At 51.5% G+C, this 16,962-nt stretch overlaps 8 protein-coding genes across 8 annotated transcripts; 4 read left to right on the plus strand and 4 right to left on the minus strand.

Moving 5' to 3' along the window:
• Positions 1-90: 90 nt before the first annotated feature.
• BO66DRAFT_428325 (dodecenoyl-CoA isomerase) lies at positions 91-1,236 on the minus strand (the record flags this gene model as incomplete). Its single annotated transcript, XM_025650397.1, has 2 exons — positions 803-1,236; positions 91-730 (listed from the first exon to the last, which is right to left on the minus strand). The coding sequence occupies exons 1-2, from the start codon at positions 991-993 to the stop codon at positions 91-93; spliced, it is 831 nt and encodes a 276-aa protein (XP_025504706.1). The 5' UTR covers positions 994-1,236.
• A 258-nt stretch (positions 1,237-1,494) lies between these two features.
• On the plus strand, positions 1,495-2,182 carry BO66DRAFT_348325 (uncharacterized protein). The gene is made up of 2 exons (XM_025644649.1): positions 1,495-1,762; positions 1,839-2,182. Exons 1-2 carry the CDS (start codon positions 1,712-1,714, stop codon positions 2,103-2,105), a joined length of 318 nt encoding a protein of 105 aa, XP_025504707.1. The 5' UTR covers positions 1,495-1,711; the 3' UTR covers positions 2,106-2,182.
• A 136-nt stretch (positions 2,183-2,318) lies between these two features.
• BO66DRAFT_74009 (uncharacterized protein) lies at positions 2,319-3,331 on the plus strand. The gene has a single exon (XM_025653554.1). It carries the CDS (start codon positions 2,532-2,534, stop codon positions 3,195-3,197), a length of 666 nt encoding a protein of 221 aa, XP_025504708.1. The 5' UTR covers positions 2,319-2,531; the 3' UTR covers positions 3,198-3,331.
• BO66DRAFT_437833 (serine palmitoyltransferase small subunit family protein) lies at positions 3,204-3,660 on the minus strand (the record flags this gene model as incomplete). The annotated part of the gene is made up of 2 exons (XM_025651019.1): positions 3,204-3,448; positions 3,543-3,660. The coding sequence occupies 2 exons, from the start codon at positions 3,658-3,660 to the stop codon at positions 3,204-3,206; spliced, it is 363 nt and encodes a 120-aa protein (XP_025504709.1).
• A 1,249-nt stretch (positions 3,661-4,909) lies between these two features.
• BO66DRAFT_348332 (peptide chain release factor family protein) lies at positions 4,910-5,951 on the plus strand. The gene is made up of 2 exons (XM_025644650.1): positions 4,910-5,125; positions 5,218-5,951. Exons 1-2 carry the CDS (start codon positions 4,931-4,933, stop codon positions 5,602-5,604), a joined length of 582 nt encoding a protein of 193 aa, XP_025504710.1. The 5' UTR covers positions 4,910-4,930; the 3' UTR covers positions 5,605-5,951.
• On the minus strand, positions 5,782-9,488 carry BO66DRAFT_74047 (putative chromosome segregation protein Cse1). Its single transcript, XM_025653556.1, has 8 exons — positions 9,229-9,488; positions 8,791-9,101; positions 8,567-8,737; positions 7,166-8,490; positions 7,033-7,115; positions 6,675-6,978; positions 6,437-6,616; positions 5,782-6,380 (listed from the first exon to the last, which is right to left on the minus strand). Exons 1-8 carry the CDS (start codon positions 9,296-9,298, stop codon positions 5,936-5,938), a joined length of 2,889 nt encoding a protein of 962 aa, XP_025504711.1. The 5' UTR covers positions 9,299-9,488; the 3' UTR covers positions 5,782-5,935.
• Positions 9,489-10,094: 606 nt separating this feature from the next.
• Positions 10,095-14,903, plus strand: BO66DRAFT_74076 (putative GTPase activating protein (Tsc2)). The gene has a single exon (XM_025653557.1). The coding sequence runs from the start codon at positions 10,303-10,305 to the stop codon at positions 14,800-14,802; it is 4,500 nt and encodes a 1,499-aa protein (XP_025504712.1). The 5' UTR covers positions 10,095-10,302; the 3' UTR covers positions 14,803-14,903.
• Positions 14,904-15,353: 450 nt separating this feature from the next.
• On the minus strand, positions 15,354-15,719 carry BO66DRAFT_74078 (uncharacterized protein). Its single transcript, XM_025653558.1, has one exon. It carries the CDS (start codon positions 15,622-15,624, stop codon positions 15,388-15,390), a length of 237 nt encoding a protein of 78 aa, XP_025504713.1. The 5' UTR covers positions 15,625-15,719; the 3' UTR covers positions 15,354-15,387.
• Positions 15,720-16,962: the final 1,243 nt, after the last annotated feature.

Consider the following 16,962-nt stretch of genomic DNA (forward strand, 5'->3'; position numbering starts at 1 on the left):
TCATATGAGCCCGGCGCAGCGCAATACAAGCACAATCTCTCCCCCACCCCCCGCCCCCCCCCCTCAAGGATCATTCAACAACCCCAACCCCTACAATTTATGCTTCTTCTCCCCCGAGGCCAACTTCCGAAACTCCTCCTGCGGCACCCCACTAAGAAACCGCTCCAACCCAGCAAACACCTCCAACCCATTCTGGCGATCGAGCACCTCCCTCCCGGGCCGCCTCACCAATTCCTTAATCCGCAACAGACTCTCCTGGTTCAAATGCGTGCCCAGCCGCTCCTCCACCTCGGCGAGCACCTTGCCCAAAAACCCATCGGAGTCGTCGACGCGCCCAGACTCCGGGGCCACCACGGCGTTGACGAACCCGGCGGCGACCAGCGCCTCGCACGGGATGCGCCGGCTCATGAGCAGCGCCTCGTTGGCCCGGGCGATGCCCAGCCGCTCGACGAAGGCGTGCGACGCCCCGCCCTCGGCCACCAGCCCCAGCGAGGAGAACGGCGTCAGCAGGAAGGTGTGCGGCGCGGCGTAGATGAAGTCCGCCTGCGCGATCAATGCGGCGGACAGCCCCACGGCCGGCCCGTTGAGCGCCACGATCAGGATCTTCCGGTGGTGCGCGAACGTCCGCGTGATGTCCAGGTTGTTGGCCACGAACCCCCGGAGGAGGTCGCGGCGCGCGCTGCTGTTCAGGCTGCCGCCGTTGGGGCGGCTGATGGTTACGTCGGCGCCCCTGGGGGTTTTTTTTGCAAGGTTAGTTGGGTTGGGTAGTTGGGGCTTCGGGCGCAAAGCAAGAGAAACTCACGCGGAGAAGAATCGTCCCTTGCCGGTCAGGATCGTGATGTAGGTGTCCTTGTTTGCGTCGGCTTCGCGGAGCCGTTCGCCTAGTAGGTAGTAGAGGTCTTGGTCCAGGGCATTGAGTTTCTGGGGTCGGTTCAGCGTGATGACGGCGATTCGGCCTTGGTAGGTGATGGTGATGAGGCTCTCGTCCGTCATGTTGAATGGGCTTGTATCGTCCTTATGTGTAGGGCGATGTGTTGCGGGGGGAATTTCTAATGCTGATGTATGTGTCTATGCACTTCCTCCGGTGAGTGAGACAACTTCACACGACCTTGTGCGTTGAAACCGTTATGCAATGAGGCTAAATCAGACCAAATTCATGCACTGAACACGAAGTTCTACGGAATAAAGGAGCAACGGAAAGGAAAGAGCAGGTAGTTATATCTATTCTGGGGAAACACTGCGGGCTAAGTAGACGGGGCCAGTCTCCGCTGCTGCAGAACGCTAGCCCTGCTTATGCGGGGAGGTTCCAGCGGGCCGAGCATAGGAAACGAACAAGCCGAGGCTCACGGCACCGCCGAGTATTCGTACATATGGTCACATGACCTTCTAAGCGGTGTATTGCACGTGGGGTGTTTGCTGCGTTTGCACGGATCCCGGGCTTTGCGGCGGGTTCGGCTTGTCAGAAGCTCCGTGAAGATAATCGATTCGTATCAGACCATTGGAGAGCATCACCAAAAGTTCCCGCCCCGGAGACTGACTGACTGACTGGCTTGAATCCGGACAGACAGACTATAACCAACGACATCGATATTCGTTCAAGAAAACACTTCCAATACAACCACCAAGCAAACCCGTATATACGGCATCAGACTCTCATACATCCCATCCCCCCCTCACACTCCTTCCTCCCCTCCGCCACAAATCGCACAAGATGTCTTCCATCCTCCGCAAACTCCAGGGTGGAAACCTCGAGGTCTTCAAGGTAATCTCCGCTTTCCTACAAGCATAATTCATGCCGAACACCAACCCAATTCTAACCCTTGTCACCTGCGCACCAGTTTGGAACCTACATCCTCTTCCCCATCGGCTGGATGTACTACTTCGGCACGAACCTCGACGACCGCTTCACCGTCAAGGGCTTCTGGCCCACCGCCGAACAATCCCACAAGATCCCGCTCGAGAAGGAGGAGATCGACCGCGAGCTGAACCGCATGCGCATGAACGACGCCGTCCGCCGGGAGCGGAGGCAGCGGGAGGCGGCGGAGGCGGAGCTGCAGCTGGCTCAGGCGCAGTCTCGCGCCCAGACGGAAGCATCCGCAGAGTAGCCTCCCTCCTTTTCGAGAGTGACTTGTTTTGTTTGAGCGGGATGGGAACCAAAAAAAAAAAAAAAAAGGTTGCGTTGCGGTGTGGGTGGATTAAATGCCAGGCTTTGCCTTGACATCCTGACCCGGAGCGAAAAGAGATTTATGCCTGGGTTGATTGTTTGCGTTGGATTTCCCAGCCGGGGAGAGGGTTGGGGTGGGTTATCAGTGTCCGTGTCCGCTCCGATATGGTGAGGTTGGTACCCTCGATTATGTACTATCTCTGGCTGGGGGTGTACTTGTTTTTTCTCGTTGTTTTCTCTCGTTGTATAACACTCTTCTCTGAGCATGACCGGAGTTGTATATTTGGGATGGAGGGCTGTTTTTGCTTTTTGTTCTCGGGAGTTTTTTTTTCTTTAGCTGCAGACCAAAATTGTACTTCAATGCTTAATGGTGGTGTATGTTCGTCTCGAGTCTCGGTGTCTGCATGTCCGAATCCCACGGATACGCTGCGCCGTACTGGGGGTATGTAGTCTAGTTTACAGTCTGCGTTACAGGACCAAGCTTATTCTCCACGGTGCCATCCATGAACGATGTTCGGCCAAGTGGCCTCGGAGGCAGGCACAACATTCGACAGGCTCTATAAGGATATTCACTCATAACAATAGTAGCCTCGATACAGTATGGACAGGAAGACGAGTGAAGGTGGCGGGCTTTAGAAAAAAAGGTCACAAGGAAGAGGATCTAACGATGATGAACGCCAAGAATGCGCCGTCCCAGGGAAGATTGTATCGCTCAAACGCCATGAAACAACGTTGCAACAGTATCATGAACCAGGAGGTAAAAGAAGCTGCGCTTTTATCGTGCAATGCTGATGCAATTTATGCTCGAGGACGAATAGATGTGGGGTGCAGCAGATGTGTGGGGGGTGGATTAAGAAGCGGTAGTAATGCAAATGGTGATAGCAGAAAGAATGGTAGTAGGCCCCAATGGTATCACAGCTGGAAATGCACCTCAGCAAACAAAGAGCATCGTTGTTTCCGAACTTCCGCAAGCCGAAGTCCGAGAAGAGGTGGGGAGGTAGAAGACACATCAGTGCGGAGACCAAGGCAATGAAGGAGGTCAGAGTTCGGCAATCGAATCAGTGACCGTGGCAGCTTGGTTTTTCGCGGTTTCGTAGAGGACATCCATCGTCTGGGTGCCAACTTCGCGGAATACTGAACTGATGGTCGGAAGATTCCCGGAGATGAACGGACGTTCGCCGACCCAGTAGTAGTATAAGTGACTGTAAATGGCTCGGATATGATCGGGCAAATAGACGTAAATGCCGGTGATAATCATGGTGAGGAGGGTGAGGAGGAGAGAATCTTTTTGAGTTCCAGTGTTAGCGCGCCATATCCTGGGGATGGGGACATGGTTCCTTAAGCATAAATCGCTTCGGAGGGACACAGCTTGACGCACTAAAGATGAACTTTTCTGTAGGGGTGAGCATATACACGGCGAAAGTCACCTCATACTGATAGATCTTCAGTCGCACCCAGCGCACGAGATTCGTGACAAGCCAAAGCAGAAATGTCATTGCTGTGGATCCGCCAATTGCGAAAGCGTTCAAGCTGACTGAGGAGAGTAGGCAGCTGATAAGACTGACTGAGAAATATGGTGTAGCAACCAGGCGATGGTGATGTGGGGAGAGTCGGCTTCAGGGGATCTATCGCGGGTGCTCTTAGGAGAGATGCACTTTGTTGAGTGGTGGTTGAAGAAGGGATGAGAGCAAGTGGTGCCAAGATCTACCAAGCATCCATGATCTGACAGACAGAGAAACTGACAGCTGAAGCGAAGCGACGAGCTCAGGAAGTTATAGTCTAGGCAGACAAGTAAATGGCCGATAGGTAAGCGGGTGAGACAACGGAGTGCGGGTTGAAGGAATCTCCGTGGGACAAGAAAAGGTTCACAAAAGACTTATGCGCAGCCAGTTGAGCGGATAAAGGGCCAGTAGGAGTACAACTGTAGAAGTAGAAGTGGCAGGTAAGTTAACTTCTTCCCGTCGTGTCTCCTGAAAGTGGGGGGGGAGGGTGGGTTGAGGGAGTGGAAAGAAGAAGAACAGCAGCTGTAGAATGGTTGGGAAATACGTTAAGATTGAGTAGCCTCAAGGGGAAAAAAAAGCAGTAACTTAGGGAGCGAATGGAAGACTAAATCGAACCCCCCGTCAAGTCCATGCTGGATCTGGACACTGTTTCAAATTGGCCGCAGGACACTAAGCAGATAAAGTGTCTACCACTAACGTTACGGAGACCGCAGCATAAAAGACTCAGGTTCCACTAGTAAGAAGGGTCCAGCAGCCAGGGTACTCGAGTGCATCCATTTTATGCGCAGTTTCGCTTTCTCGTACTCGTACCGTGACAGCGAGCTTGGTTCCAGTGGCTGTGCTCGATGAATGATTGGCGTGTCACTCCATGAGTCCACAGAAAAGCGTACGTCAGCCTTTCCACTAAGTTAGCAGAGGATTTTCTATGGCTGGACAGAAACAATCTAGAGTGTAATTCAAACCTCATCGGGAGTCCAGGACACACGACCGTGAGGGTCCCAGATGCAGGTCACTGTTCGACTATGAGGAATCGTTGAATGAGTGTTTGATATATCAATGCGTAATGAAGGTTGTCAAAGTTGTGGAAGAAACTTACTGTAACTGGCACTCATGTGTGCTGAGTCGGTATGGTAAGGGCCATACCATCAATACATTACAAGCAAGAAGAACAATCATGAGCATTCCGAGTATATTGTAGGCTTACTCAGTGCTCCGCTCCGTAGCTACTCCGGCCATTATTACTGCCACAGCTCCTTCAATCACCATGTTTCGTCCCTCACATATAGCTCGTCATACTAGCCCCTTCACACTCATCTCGACTCCCAATCTCTTGCGGCGGTCATTCTCTCTCTCCGCCCTCTCTCTGGCCGACAAGCCACTCCCTCCTCGCCTAAAGTTCCAAGATGCCGACTTGACGATATCTTACCTGAAGGGCACCGGTCCCGGTGGTCAAAAAATTGTACGTCACTCTCAGGGAGCGCTTTGGAAACCTTCCCCCCCCCCTCCCGTACAGAGCATCACGCGCTAACTCGTCCGGCATTACCGGCCCAGAACAAAACCAATTCCGCCGTCCAGATTATTCACAAGCCCACTGGCATAGTCGTCAAGTCGCAAGCTACCCGGTCGAGGTCGCAAAACGAGAAATATGCTCGTCACATCCTAGCGGATAAGGTCGAGGAGCTTCTGAATGGGGACAAGAGTCGTGCCGCCATCAAGGCTGACCGCGCGCGAAAGAAGAAGGCAAGTAAGGTGAAGAAGGCTCGGCGCAAATATCGGGAGCTGGAGAAGGGCCAGGAAGGAGTAACAGAAGAGGTCGAGGGGGTGGAGAAACCTCACGATGAGGAAGACAACAACGCGAGCAATACTGACTCCCATCGCCATGAAGAAGACAAAGCCAACGAGCTCTCAGAAGCACAGGAGCTTGAGCAGAAGAGATAGACAAGCCTATTAACCATCATTTCCTCGAGAGTTACAGCAGGTACTGCAGCTTTCTCGTTTTCTCCATAAATTCTAGATAACGCGCTTTGAAACGGCGTGTTTATCGAGATGAATACGCGCCGTACGTGCCGTTGTTACATACAGATTGAATCAAATATAACCATTATAGCAGATTGAAAATGTTCATTTATAGTTCATCAGGACATACGGAGAGCTGCTTGCTCCCACATACTATTTCCTCTCCATGGTTTATTTTAAGGGGAATATGCAAAAATTTGAGGGACGCCAGCAAAGTACCCAGACTTAGGATGACAACCTAAGTCGAAGTTGCTTATGCGATGTAACTGGTGAGCACGCGCTTGGCATCCTCACCTAGACGCTCTTGAACGAAGCCAGATATCCGGCCACTTGATTTAGCGTCCGCTTCCTTCAGGTACTTGCCCGTCCAGACCTTAAGATCAGCACCGGTCTCGGGCCAAGGATCACGAGGCACGGGCCGGATGCTGTTCAGCGCGGTGAAACCGACACCAAACGCCATGTCCTCGACGTCATGCTCAGCAATAATGTCATCCTTGCTCGCAGGAAGAGGAGGAAGCTCCAAAAGTTTGAGAAGAGCCTCGCAAGTAAAAGCCCATCCCTTCTTATAGCGGCTAGCAAATGCCTCCGAGTTAGCCAGAGTCTTGGTAAATGACAGCACGGCAGTCTTGCGGTCCAAGGGACGGGCGAGCTTCTGCGTCTCTGGAAGAATGATGTTCAAGTAGATAGGCGTGAACAGGCTTTGAACATAGATTAGCATGCGAGCTAGCGGTTACTAGGACGGAAAAATTCTTACTCCGGTTGTACCTTGTCGACCACTTGGATGAAGAAGTCGGCGCTGTAGCCCTTCTCGTCCTGTGCAGAGACAAAGTGGAAGAAACGAACGAATCGAATAGTAAGGTTCTCAGTCTTCGAATTCTGGAGACGAGTGAGAATGACCTGCATGATGGAGACGAAATACTGCTCAAGCGTCGCACTGCGAAGCTGTCAGCAACATGTTCTATTGTGAGTTTTTGCTTGAGTGGTCAACCTACGGAGGGAATCCTGTAACGACCGCCTCCAACAAGTCGAATCCATAACCCTCGTTGGTCTTGGTGGAGAGCAACTTCTGGAAGATACCAAGGATAGGTGCAACTTGGTCATTTTGGATGATGTACTCAGCACCACGAGGAATAATGCTGGACAACAGCCGCACCAGCGCCGGAATATTACCCTTCGACTCCCACATGACAGGCATGAGAATAGGTCCAATCAGGTTCTGGTAATAGCTCGGCAAGGTTCCGGAAGGATTGGCCTCGAGGAGAGCGGCAAAAAGCTGGAAGATATAAGGCATGAACTCTATACATATATCAGCAACAGTCCGTGAGAATTTATGCTTGCAGACTATATTACCTTGAACGTCACCTTGTAGAATTTCAGCAAAAGGCGTGTAAAGAGCTTGCTCGAGTTTCTCCGGATTGCTAGGGGCGGCAAAACTAGGGAAAGGTCAGTGCTTGGAGCGCGGACGGCCAAATCGCACACATACCGGATAAAGGCACCCAAAGCTTCGAAGTGGAAGTAATAGAACCTAGGGTTACTGGGGTTGCGGCTGATCACAGTCGTGATGTTGATCAGGTGTTGAAGGACACTGTCGGTGTGGGGAACAACACCCTCCTTGATGACGATAAGGACTCTCATGGCACATCTCATCAGGAACTCATTCTCCTGAACCTTCTCGGGAGCGGGGTCCTTTTCAATCAGGGAGAAAATGTGTTCTAGTAGATCCTTGGCCAAGGGAGTGATAGTGCCAGGAGCGATGATTGGCTGGCCCTGGGCATCGGCAAGGTAAAGAACTCGCTCGACAGCAATAGCGGCGTAGCTGTACACAACGAAGTTCGAAGAGCCAAGCTGGTTGACAAGCATAGGAAGCACCTCTTGCCACTGTTCCTTGGTTATGATGCTCCGGAAGAGGTACAAATACTTGATGGCATCCACCTTGAGAATTGGGTGGACTCCCTCACTGTTCACAAGATCGGCAGCAAGGTGCTTCTGGAAGTAGTCGGTGATGCTAATGAGCGAGTTCGTGGCTGTTACACCGTGGCTGGCAGTGGCAAGTCCCTTGGCTGCGATTGCGGAGTAGAGATAAGTGGCGGTATCCTTGGCCTTCCAGTTCGAAGCAGGATCCTTGGCATACTCCGCAAGGTAGTGCTCCGTATACTTGAGGACAACAGTAGTAACGGATTCTTCGAATCTCTCCGACAACCGACGCAAGAAGTCGGTGGCGGCACGGCGTCTGGTATCGCTGTCGGAACCCTCAAGGTCACGACGGATGAACTCGATGGGCTCATCCTCGAAAAGCTCCTCGTCGGATTCGCGCAAGCTAACGTTGGGCAAAATGACCTTCTCGATGATCTGGCCAAGTGTGCCTTCCGCTTGGAAGACAACTGCGTGCTCAGACATGCCAGCAATGGAAGTCAAGAACTGCAGAGCTCGGCTAACCAGAATGTCGTACTTGGTCTCCTGCCCAACGGTGGTCAGGAAGTTCCAGGAGCTTTCGACAAATTGGCCGACATGAGGCTTGAACTCATCCATGTACTTCTGGACATAAAGAGTCAAGACTTGGAAGATCCCGGCGCGGGCGAACTCCAATGGCCCGGCTTCGGTGTCATCATCGGTGTGCAGCAGTTGGTTATCGTATGTGAGGTACTTAAGTAGAAGTGAAGCTATCCCTGAAATATTTTCTTCGAACATTGGTGGAAGATCGTGGCAAGAGAGGTCATACATCAACTTGACCATCAAGTTGAGCTGGGTAAATCCCTGGATGAGATTTTCTTTGTTGGCAGTGTTTTGTTGGAGGAAAGCATCCAAGCCCTAAAACCAATCAGCACATGAACACCGCAATTTTATAGTCTTGAATAGACGGTAGGGCATTCCGGAGTATATGTACCTCGAACAGAGCCAAGAAGGGACTGCCGAATCTCTCGAGAACGTGATTGATTTCACTGTATAGCTCATCCGACCGGAACAATGGTCTCCATCTCTTGAAGATTGAGTGCGCGACTTGGAGAACGCCGTTGTTGACAGTGGGGTTGGTCGGTTGGAGCCTGGAAACAAGATCCTACAGAAGTCAATTGAGAGCCCTGCAACGAAAATGCGACGGCCATAACTTACATCCACGAGGGTATCCCATCTCTCCCAAAAGTCACTATCAGCGATCACGCTGACAGCTTCTCCGAGCTGGCTTTGGATGCCTGCAGGCACGGAGATCATCAAACTGATTAACTCCCGCTTAATCGTGGCAACCTCGTCCGCTTGGAGCTTGTAGTTTCCATCCTCGTCGGTCCAGTTCCTCTTGATGAAGTTCTTGAAGCAAAGCGAACTAGCCAAGCGGGTAGTATAAGGGTAGGTAGCAGAGGCAGTAATTTGGAGAAGCTGCAAAGAGAAGCCCGGCTTTTTCTCCTCCTGGCGGAGAGCAAGTTCGGCTAGGGAAAAAAAAAAAGTTAGACATATGCTTTGCGAAGTGCATGAATGACCATCAAAAGTGTTTGATTGAACAGAGCACCGAAGCGAGATTGCAGCATCAACAGGAGGATAAAAGACAAGACTAACCTTGCTTGTTTTGCCTTGGGTCCAAACTTGCCTCAAGGAGCTGCGCAACAGCCCCAAGACCGTCAGCCATTGTGAGGAGTGGGGTAGTGATCAAGCTGCTCAGGCAATGACAGAGATGATAGAAGGTTTATCTGAGAGTCAAGGGGAAGCTTGCTTTCAGCAGGAGACTGTCACTTTTTAAAGAAAGTGGGCAAAGCTCCGTTTGTAAACCAAATGATATGTTCAGGCAAGATGGTTTAAGGTCGGTTAAGTGAGAGGCGGAGGGAGCTAAAGTTCTGGTTTGGGCAGTTTGTTTGGCGGTTGCTTTGCAAAATCTAGGCGGTGAAAGGTAACCCACCGCGGGGTGATTTTGCCTATTCAGGGTCAGGTGATCATGCGGATCAAACCCTTCCCGACCTCCGCCAGATCATCATCATCGATGCTCTGAGGGGAAAAGTGGCTTGGCACTTTCTTGCTCTGGATATAATCTAATTTCATTTAATTGTTTACTATAGTTTCACTCAGCTGTGTCTGTGCAAGACCGCTCTCCTCATACTTGAGGATATAGTCACTGCCCGCCGCAGAAAACCCTAGCTTTCTACTGCGGGGTATATTTGTCTATCGATTCAAAGAGGTCGTGACAGTTCTTAAGTGTAACGCCCGATCCAAGCCTCATAACCATTCGCGGACCTCTAAGCGTTGTTCGAATCTTCATGTGACCTACCAATGGTATGTGATGTGAGAATGCGTGCGAAGTGGAACACTGCTCTAGACTTTGCCTGCTTCAGCTGACCATGGCATCTGTAACTCCCAGTCACGGCCCGTTGCTAACCAGTCATCCGCCAGCTATACGACCCGTTGCCTTGAAGAGCCAAATATAGCCCTCTAGTCTATAAGAACGCATGCAATCTGACGATGCTGCAGTTCCCTCTCAGTTTCAAAACTCAAAAGCAATTCTCGCCGACGTCTCCTATTCCCTAGGACTATTCACCTCAGGTCGTTTTCCTTGGTGTCACTCGCACACAGCAGTAATTTCGGGCCTCACAATCAACGGATGAGCGCGATAAAAGCTTAATCGGGCGAGAGAAAGCATCAATGCATCGTGGAAGCGTGGTTTCCAGCTCATCCGACACCTCGGGTGCGCGGGATTTCGATGCGGCACTCCGAATCTTGACCCAGAAGCAGAATTTAGGGCATGCTATCGAGGAGGCGGAACAAGTTGCGAAGTCGGTTCAGTGGTACACTCCGGAACAAGCTATTGCTCTATGGGAAGCAGGAGCATATCTGGTTCAGAATGAGAGCTCCCCAGAGGCTCGACGCAGTGGTTCGCTGCTGCTCGAAGCTGTCGCGGCACGACAAGATCTGTCCCCAGCAGCCCGGCGCACGATCTTCGAGTCAATATCAAGTCCTTCAGAAAGCGATGTCACACCAGCCCGTGTTCAAGCTTTGATAACGCTATCAGACCATGGCAGGAAACTGGAATTCGCCGCCTCTTCTGTCTTTCCCGTGATATCTGCCTGCCTTGTTCCACTTTATGAGGTTATCTCTTCCGTTCGGATGAAAGCAAGAAAGGTGAAGCCGGGAAAGACAAATGGACACGCCTTCGACGATGCCGTTCTGGATGACGTTCTGCAGTTTGTGGTCGATCTTATCACTCTTCAGCGGAAGCCCCCTACCAGTGAAGAAGTACAAGCACTGTTAGAACAACTTTTCATCATTTGCAAAAAGACAAGCGTTGCTGCAGATATCAAGAACTCACTCAGCGTATTCGATGCGGTCATTCTTTACGCAGACGTGCCCGATGGAAGCTTCATTCCTCTGCTTGAAGTTTTGTGCAGCATTCACGCCTCTGTCAAACCTCTGTCAGGTCCGACGTCAAGAGTTGTTCGAAGTTTGGCAAAGTCAAAGAAAAAGGTTGATATGGTCAACGAGCTATATACATTCCTGACAGAATGTTCTGAAGAAAAGAGTCGGAACCTCAACGTTGTGCGGGGAACTGTGTATGTGTTGACGGACATAATTCGTGCACACGGCCAGGACGGGATTCCAGAACTACATTTCGAGCATTTAATTGACTGCTTGAGGAGCGCCACGGTGAAGGATGATGGTCGGCTGGAGGCAGACATCCTGGATTTATGTTTGAACATCTTGGAGGGAGACTTTGTCCAAGTGGCTCTGGAAAAGGACTGGGGCGCGTTCGTCGACCTGATGAATGCGTGTTCGGCCAGGGCTGTCGATGAACCTGAGCAACCATGCCCCACACTCTCTGACTCTCAACAAATCACTCCTAAAGGCAGCGTTGTTGATGATTCCAAATCCAGTATTCTTGCCAACACCATCCAGATAGCATCTGTCCTTGAATCTCTTTGGGATCGTTTGAATAAACAGCAACGGTTAGACTCAACACGTTTCCTCATGAACGCCTGTCGCTTTATCGAGCCTCCACAGGCTGAGCTCGTTCTCGAGACCATGCGGGAGGAGCGGTTCTGTTCTCCTGGGCATGAGAATTGGCTACAGCATTCCCAGAGATTGATTCGCTGCTTCATTCGCTCACGCACCAAGTCCTCCGAGGTTCGAGTCACCGCGCTAGAGACACTGAAGGAATCTTTTGACAGTCCCGAGTCACTTGGCTACTTTGAAGAGAAAGGCCTACTCAAGATCATGCTGGAGAAATTGAATGAGGAGGATGACATAATGCTGCTTGAATCACTGCTCGCTTTTCTGGTTGCCATTTCCATCACAATCAACAACCAGGAATCATTTGATCAGCTAATCCAAGTCCTCAGCTCTCCCATGAGTAAGGACCTGGAGAAGGAAAGTCTCACGGCTTCGGAGCCAACCGCGCTATCTCCTGACCGTCAATCGTTCACTAGTGTATTAGAGTCGTCTCTAGCTAATGTTTGTGCGGCTGGACTTGTGAAAATCTTTCTGCGAACGCTTAACATGTCGGCAAACAAGGCAACCACAGTGTTTGAGGCCTTGCTGAAGATAGCGCAGTCTCCTGAATGGCCAGTAGATTCGCGTCTAACATCTCTCAAACTACTCTACAGATTGCGATGCGATGCCGCCGGGTCTATTACTGTTGTCTCGACTCCTGAAGATGATTTCATGATGCACGTGTCTGGTAGAAGCTTTGACGCTGGCTCCAAGCCCCATGAAGATTTCACTGGTGACCAGAGTGCCGACAACGACCAAGGGCGAACCATTTCAGCCGGTCGACACCTGCCACGAGAGCCCTCAGGCAGTCTTCTCTCCAGGTCAGCCAGACAGAACTCCGTTGCTCCCCTTCGATCCTCCAAGCCGACGCCCCCGTCCTGGACATTTTCCACACCCCAAGTCCTCCCAGAGGAACCTCCGGTTGAGGCTAGCCCTTATGTCTACGCTTACGCGACCGCCAATGCATCCAGTCCGGTCGAATCGGACCCGACACAGAAGGTAGCTTTGAAGGCGAACATGTGGTTGGAGACGGTCATATCACTCTTGCAGCGCGAAACAAATTGGGATATCTACAGCTATGTGCTGACCCACTTGGCAGCTCAGTTACAGAACAAGGATCTGTTCAGCAACGCTGTGCCTCAGATCAAGCTGCTGCGCAGTGTCTTATGTGATCAGGTCAAGAACGATAGTTTTCGTGAACCGCCACCGTCCACTGGCACTAAGAAGACTGATGTTGCCGGGTACATATTCGAGTTTCTATGCGCTTTGATCAGTTATCACGAGCACTTTGCCAAGAGCGAAGAAGATGAGCTTGTGCGCGCCTTCATGATGGGTATCATCGGATCTTGGGGTGGCACTTCTCGTGGTTGCATCCATGCCCTATCTGTCTGTTGCCATGAAATCCCTTTATCGGTGACAAAGTCATTGAACGGAATTCTCGACAAAATGTCCAAAGTCATTACGATGTCTAATCTCGCCGTCCATATTCTGGAGTTCCTGGCCCTTCTCGCCCGCCTACCTGAGGTCTATGTCAACTTGCGAGACGAAGAAATCCGGACCGTCTTTGGTATATGCATTCGATTCCTGCAAACTTCTAGAGAGAGTCGGTTTAAGACAGACTCACCTACCCGAGTCACCCCTGGCGCTGTTAGACTTGGAAGCACCGGGTCTTTGAATTCTCTCCCGGAGTCGTCAGAGGATGGAATGTCCAAGTACATCTACACATTGACATACCATGTCATGGTGTTCTGGTTTCTGTCTCTCAAGCTGCAAGACCGAGCGAAACATGTCAACTGGATCACCAGCAGACTCATATTCAAGGATGAGCATGGGAAGGAAACGGTTGAAGAACAAAGTCAAGTATTTATCGATTTGATGCAGAGAGCCGCTTTCTCAGATCTCGGCGATACCATCCCGTACCCGACATTCCCACCCTCTCCTGAAGATGGTCCCGCGTCGAAAAAGTCCTGGATTGTCGGCATGAGTATCGTGACTGTTGAGACAGCCGGGGTCTCTGGCCTAACCCAGGTGACCAAAAGGCAGGCATCAGGTACCACGTACGCGATGTATCAGCAACGCACCGCACCTGTCCTAGCTCACCAAGTCTCCGCGGCTCCTGATGCCCATCTGCATTCTGACGCCATGCGAACTGCCGTTCTACCTAGTCATGTAATGCTGCAGCTGACCACCACGGCCTTCCCGACACCTACCGTTATGCAGCCCATCCTCTTACCCGATGATGACATGACCCGGCGGGCCCTCAGCAGTTTTGACCGCAATGACATTGTGGATGGGCACAAGGTTGGCGTGCTGTATGTCGAGAATGGCCAAACCACGGAGGCTGAGATTCTGTCCAACACTGGTGGTAGCGCCGACTATGAGTATTTCCTGTCGAAGCTTGGAACCAAGGTTCCTCTCCAGGGTGCCCGCTTCAATACTCAGGGCTTACATGCTGATTCCGATGGTGATTCCACCTATGCCTGGAGGGATCGGGTGACTGAAATTGTGTTCCACGTTGCGACAATGATGCCCACAAACTTCGATCACGATCCGGCCTGCATCAACAAGAAGCGTCACCTCGGCAACGACTTTGTCAATATCGTGTTCAATCGGTCGAATACGCCTTTCAACTTCAACACGGTGCCATCGCAATTCAATTTTGTGAACATCGTCATCAATCCCATCTGCCGGGTCACAGAAGAGGCGGGAGTATCCGACCTGAAGGGATGCAATTTCGACAATCTATTCTACCAGGTGAAAGTCATGAGCAAACCCGGGTTCCCGGAGATCTCGCCTGCCGCCGTGCCCAAGGTCATCTCCGGGAAGAACCTTGGGGCATTTGTGCGGATCCTTGCCCTGAACGCCTCGGTGCTCTCCCTCGTCTGGAACAGCCAAGGTGGCGAGCACGTCTCATCCTGGCGCAACCGGCTGCGCGAGATCAAGAGACTCCGCGAGCGCACCCTCGGCGCCCAGGCGCAGAACCCGGAGACCACCGAAGCCACCTACCCGGGCCAGCGACGCAACACGAAGGCCAACATCTTCTCCGAGGAACTCCCGACCCGCGCCGCTTCGGTCAAGAGTGACTTCTCCATGGACTGGAACGCAGCAGCGGATGCGAACATCCTTCAGAACCTGGACTTTTCCCGCTGGGGACGCTGAGTTAGTCTTTCCCATCATCGGGCTTATTTCCGGCCACGATGAGACATCTCAACGGCGATCCGGTCTCCAGGTGGAAAGGTTCTATTGTTCAATCCAGCATGCAGAATGGAGGAAAGCCTGCTCGGTATCCCGTGACATCGGTTCTCCCTTTTTTTGTTTTCTCTTTATCATCTATGTCTCTTATTTTCCCACACCACTGCCATGATGAACGAAATGTATATCTTAACTTTATTTTCTATCTTATCCTATTCCTATGTCCTGCGGTGTTTTCTTGTAAATACCCCCATTTGCCATGCAGCGTGCAAGAAAAGTTGTTCTTCGATTGTTTGTTCTCGAAAAAAAAGAATCTCTCAAGCCCCCATTTCTGTCTATTTCAGCCTGCTCAGGGATTCGAAACTTTTTGACGCTAGGTTTTGTTCCATTGTCACACACACTGGAAACAAACACTATGTAGTGCGGTTGGTCAAGCCTGGCATCTTATGTCGTCCAGGGAATCGGGTTACTGTGCTCAATTGAAGAGAAAAGTCGATACTTCGCTGTAGCTAGCTCACATGATTCCAGCAGTACAGGCACGCTGAGTCCGGATCATTCAGCTGACAAGGTCCGTGTAAAGGTATCTACTCCCTCTACCCATAGAATCGAATCATCATCCACCGATATACATAAGATAAGAATTCTTGCCCCGTAGGGAGCAAGCGGAGGGGGACAGCAGCACATACACGAGCGCAAATCACCGCGAGTCAGCCCATGACCCTTTCCCCAGACAGACGGCACATCAAGTCCAAGTCCAAACCCAGCCGCGCGCGGTCCGGGAGGGGGCATGGCTAACTTAGATCAAATGCCATGCCACAGAGTGACTGGAACAACGCACTTTGTGTACGGTACGGTACGTAGTACTGGACTGGACATGTACACATCCAACATGCAACAACCACCTGCGCAGCACCGACAGAGACGGTTTGCCAAAGCTCGAGTCCCACCGGGACCGGGACTGCCTGGACTTGCTCTGCCCCTAAGACCAAGAAACCGACACAGCTGCAGCTCCACCTAACTGCTCGCTCAGCCCGAATCCCAGGCCCTGGGTACTCGACAAGGGAAAGGAAAGAAAGAGACCGGGGACGTGGGAACCTTGAAGGGGATGGAGGGGGTTATACCGTGGACCTCGCGCAATGCTCAGGTGAACCTTGAACCCCGGGCTTCCTTCCACACTCGGCTAGTAAGGTGAGCTTGGAGGTTCTCCTGACTCGGCTTGGACTGCGCAGTCGAGGGCTGCTTCACGCCATCGTCATCAGATCAGAAGGGCGACGTAGCGGGGCCGGGACGACGCTCCACGCCACCACTGCCCTCGCCGTGGTTCTCGATAGGGAGATGGTGACTACCCCACATAACGGCCATGGGTTCTACGACCATACCTTCAAGAACAACTAAGTCTCGACTCGGGAAGTTCCAGTCTCCGGTCGAGCTAACACGAATGTCGTCATCGCGTATACTTCAATAGAGATAAAGCGTCCCTTATGCTACCACCCCAACGAATACGATGCGCAACTACAATCTAGATATCGAATATTGGACAAGCTGTCTTCGAAGGAGTGATGGGAGTCAAAATTCATGTACCTGAGTGGCCAGAAACTCATCGAGACGGGCCAATAACAAGCCGCCCGATGCTTCGAAAATAGTTACATACATTACCCAGCTGCATGTCACCCTTGAGGGACAAACCGAGACAAGAAAAGGTTCGGAGCTAGTGGTGGAAGAATAGTAAAGTGGCAGAAGAAACAGTATGCAGAAGGCTCGAAAGAGACATTCAACAAAACCAAATACGTGAACGACTTCTCGACCCTAGAAACGTGGCAGGGCGAGAAGTACCGAAGTGACCAAGCACAAAAGAATCGAACGCCTTACGAAAAGGATGAGAGGGAGAAAAAGAGAAGCATGAATCAAGAAGAGCCAGCGTCCCCTTTGCTGTACACAATGTAACCCAGCGATTGGCCCCTAGCAGATTCGGGGCTCCTGCTCGCCCAACCAATGTGAGGAAGATTGTAGAAATGGCGGCGGAGACTAAGGGGTTTCGCTGGGCATGGTGACGATAACAGGACGGAGGACTTTGCATATATGCATGGTCCCGGAGGACAACAAATCGAAGTCTTCAAATATGGATAT

This window comes from Aspergillus aculeatinus, assembly GCF_003184765.1.
Source record: "Aspergillus aculeatinus CBS 121060 unplaced genomic scaffold BO66scaffold_20, whole genome shotgun sequence".
NCBI lineage: Eukaryota > Fungi > Ascomycota > Eurotiomycetes > Eurotiales > Aspergillaceae > Aspergillus > Aspergillus aculeatinus.

Excerpts from the sequence above, each read along its gene's own strand:
- BO66DRAFT_348325 (XM_025644649.1), top strand. The coding sequence starts at position 1,712 with ATGTCTTCCATCCTCCGCAAACTCCAGGGTGGAAACCTCGAGGTCTTC. Across the intron at positions 1,763-1,838 it reads GAAACCTCGAGGTCTTCAAG|TTTGGAACCTACATCCTCTT; the intron begins GTAATCTCCGCT and ends CCTGCGCACCAG.
- BO66DRAFT_74009 (XM_025653554.1), top strand. The coding sequence starts at position 2,532 with ATGGTGGTGTATGTTCGTCTCGAGTCTCGGTGTCTGCATGTCCGAATC.
- BO66DRAFT_348332 (XM_025644650.1), top strand. The coding sequence starts at position 4,931 with ATGTTTCGTCCCTCACATATAGCTCGTCATACTAGCCCCTTCACACTC. Across the intron at positions 5,126-5,217 it reads GTCCCGGTGGTCAAAAAATT|AACAAAACCAATTCCGCCGT; the intron begins GTACGTCACTCT and ends TTACCGGCCCAG.
- BO66DRAFT_74047 (XM_025653556.1), bottom strand. The coding sequence starts at position 9,298 with ATGGCTGACGGTCTTGGGGCTGTTGCGCAGCTCCTTGAGGCAAGTTTG. Across the intron at positions 7,116-7,165 it reads GCTTTGGGTGCCTTTATCCG|TTTTGCCGCCCCTAGCAATC; the intron begins GTATGTGTGCGA and ends ACCTTTCCCTAG. Across the intron at positions 6,381-6,436 it reads GTCGACAAGGTACAACCGGA|CCTGTTCACGCCTATCTACT; the intron begins GTAAGAATTTTT and ends CTATGTTCAAAG.
- BO66DRAFT_74076 (XM_025653557.1), top strand. The coding sequence starts at position 10,303 with ATGCATCGTGGAAGCGTGGTTTCCAGCTCATCCGACACCTCGGGTGCG.
- BO66DRAFT_74078 (XM_025653558.1), bottom strand. The coding sequence starts at position 15,624 with ATGCCCCCTCCCGGACCGCGCGCGGCTGGGTTTGGACTTGGACTTGAT.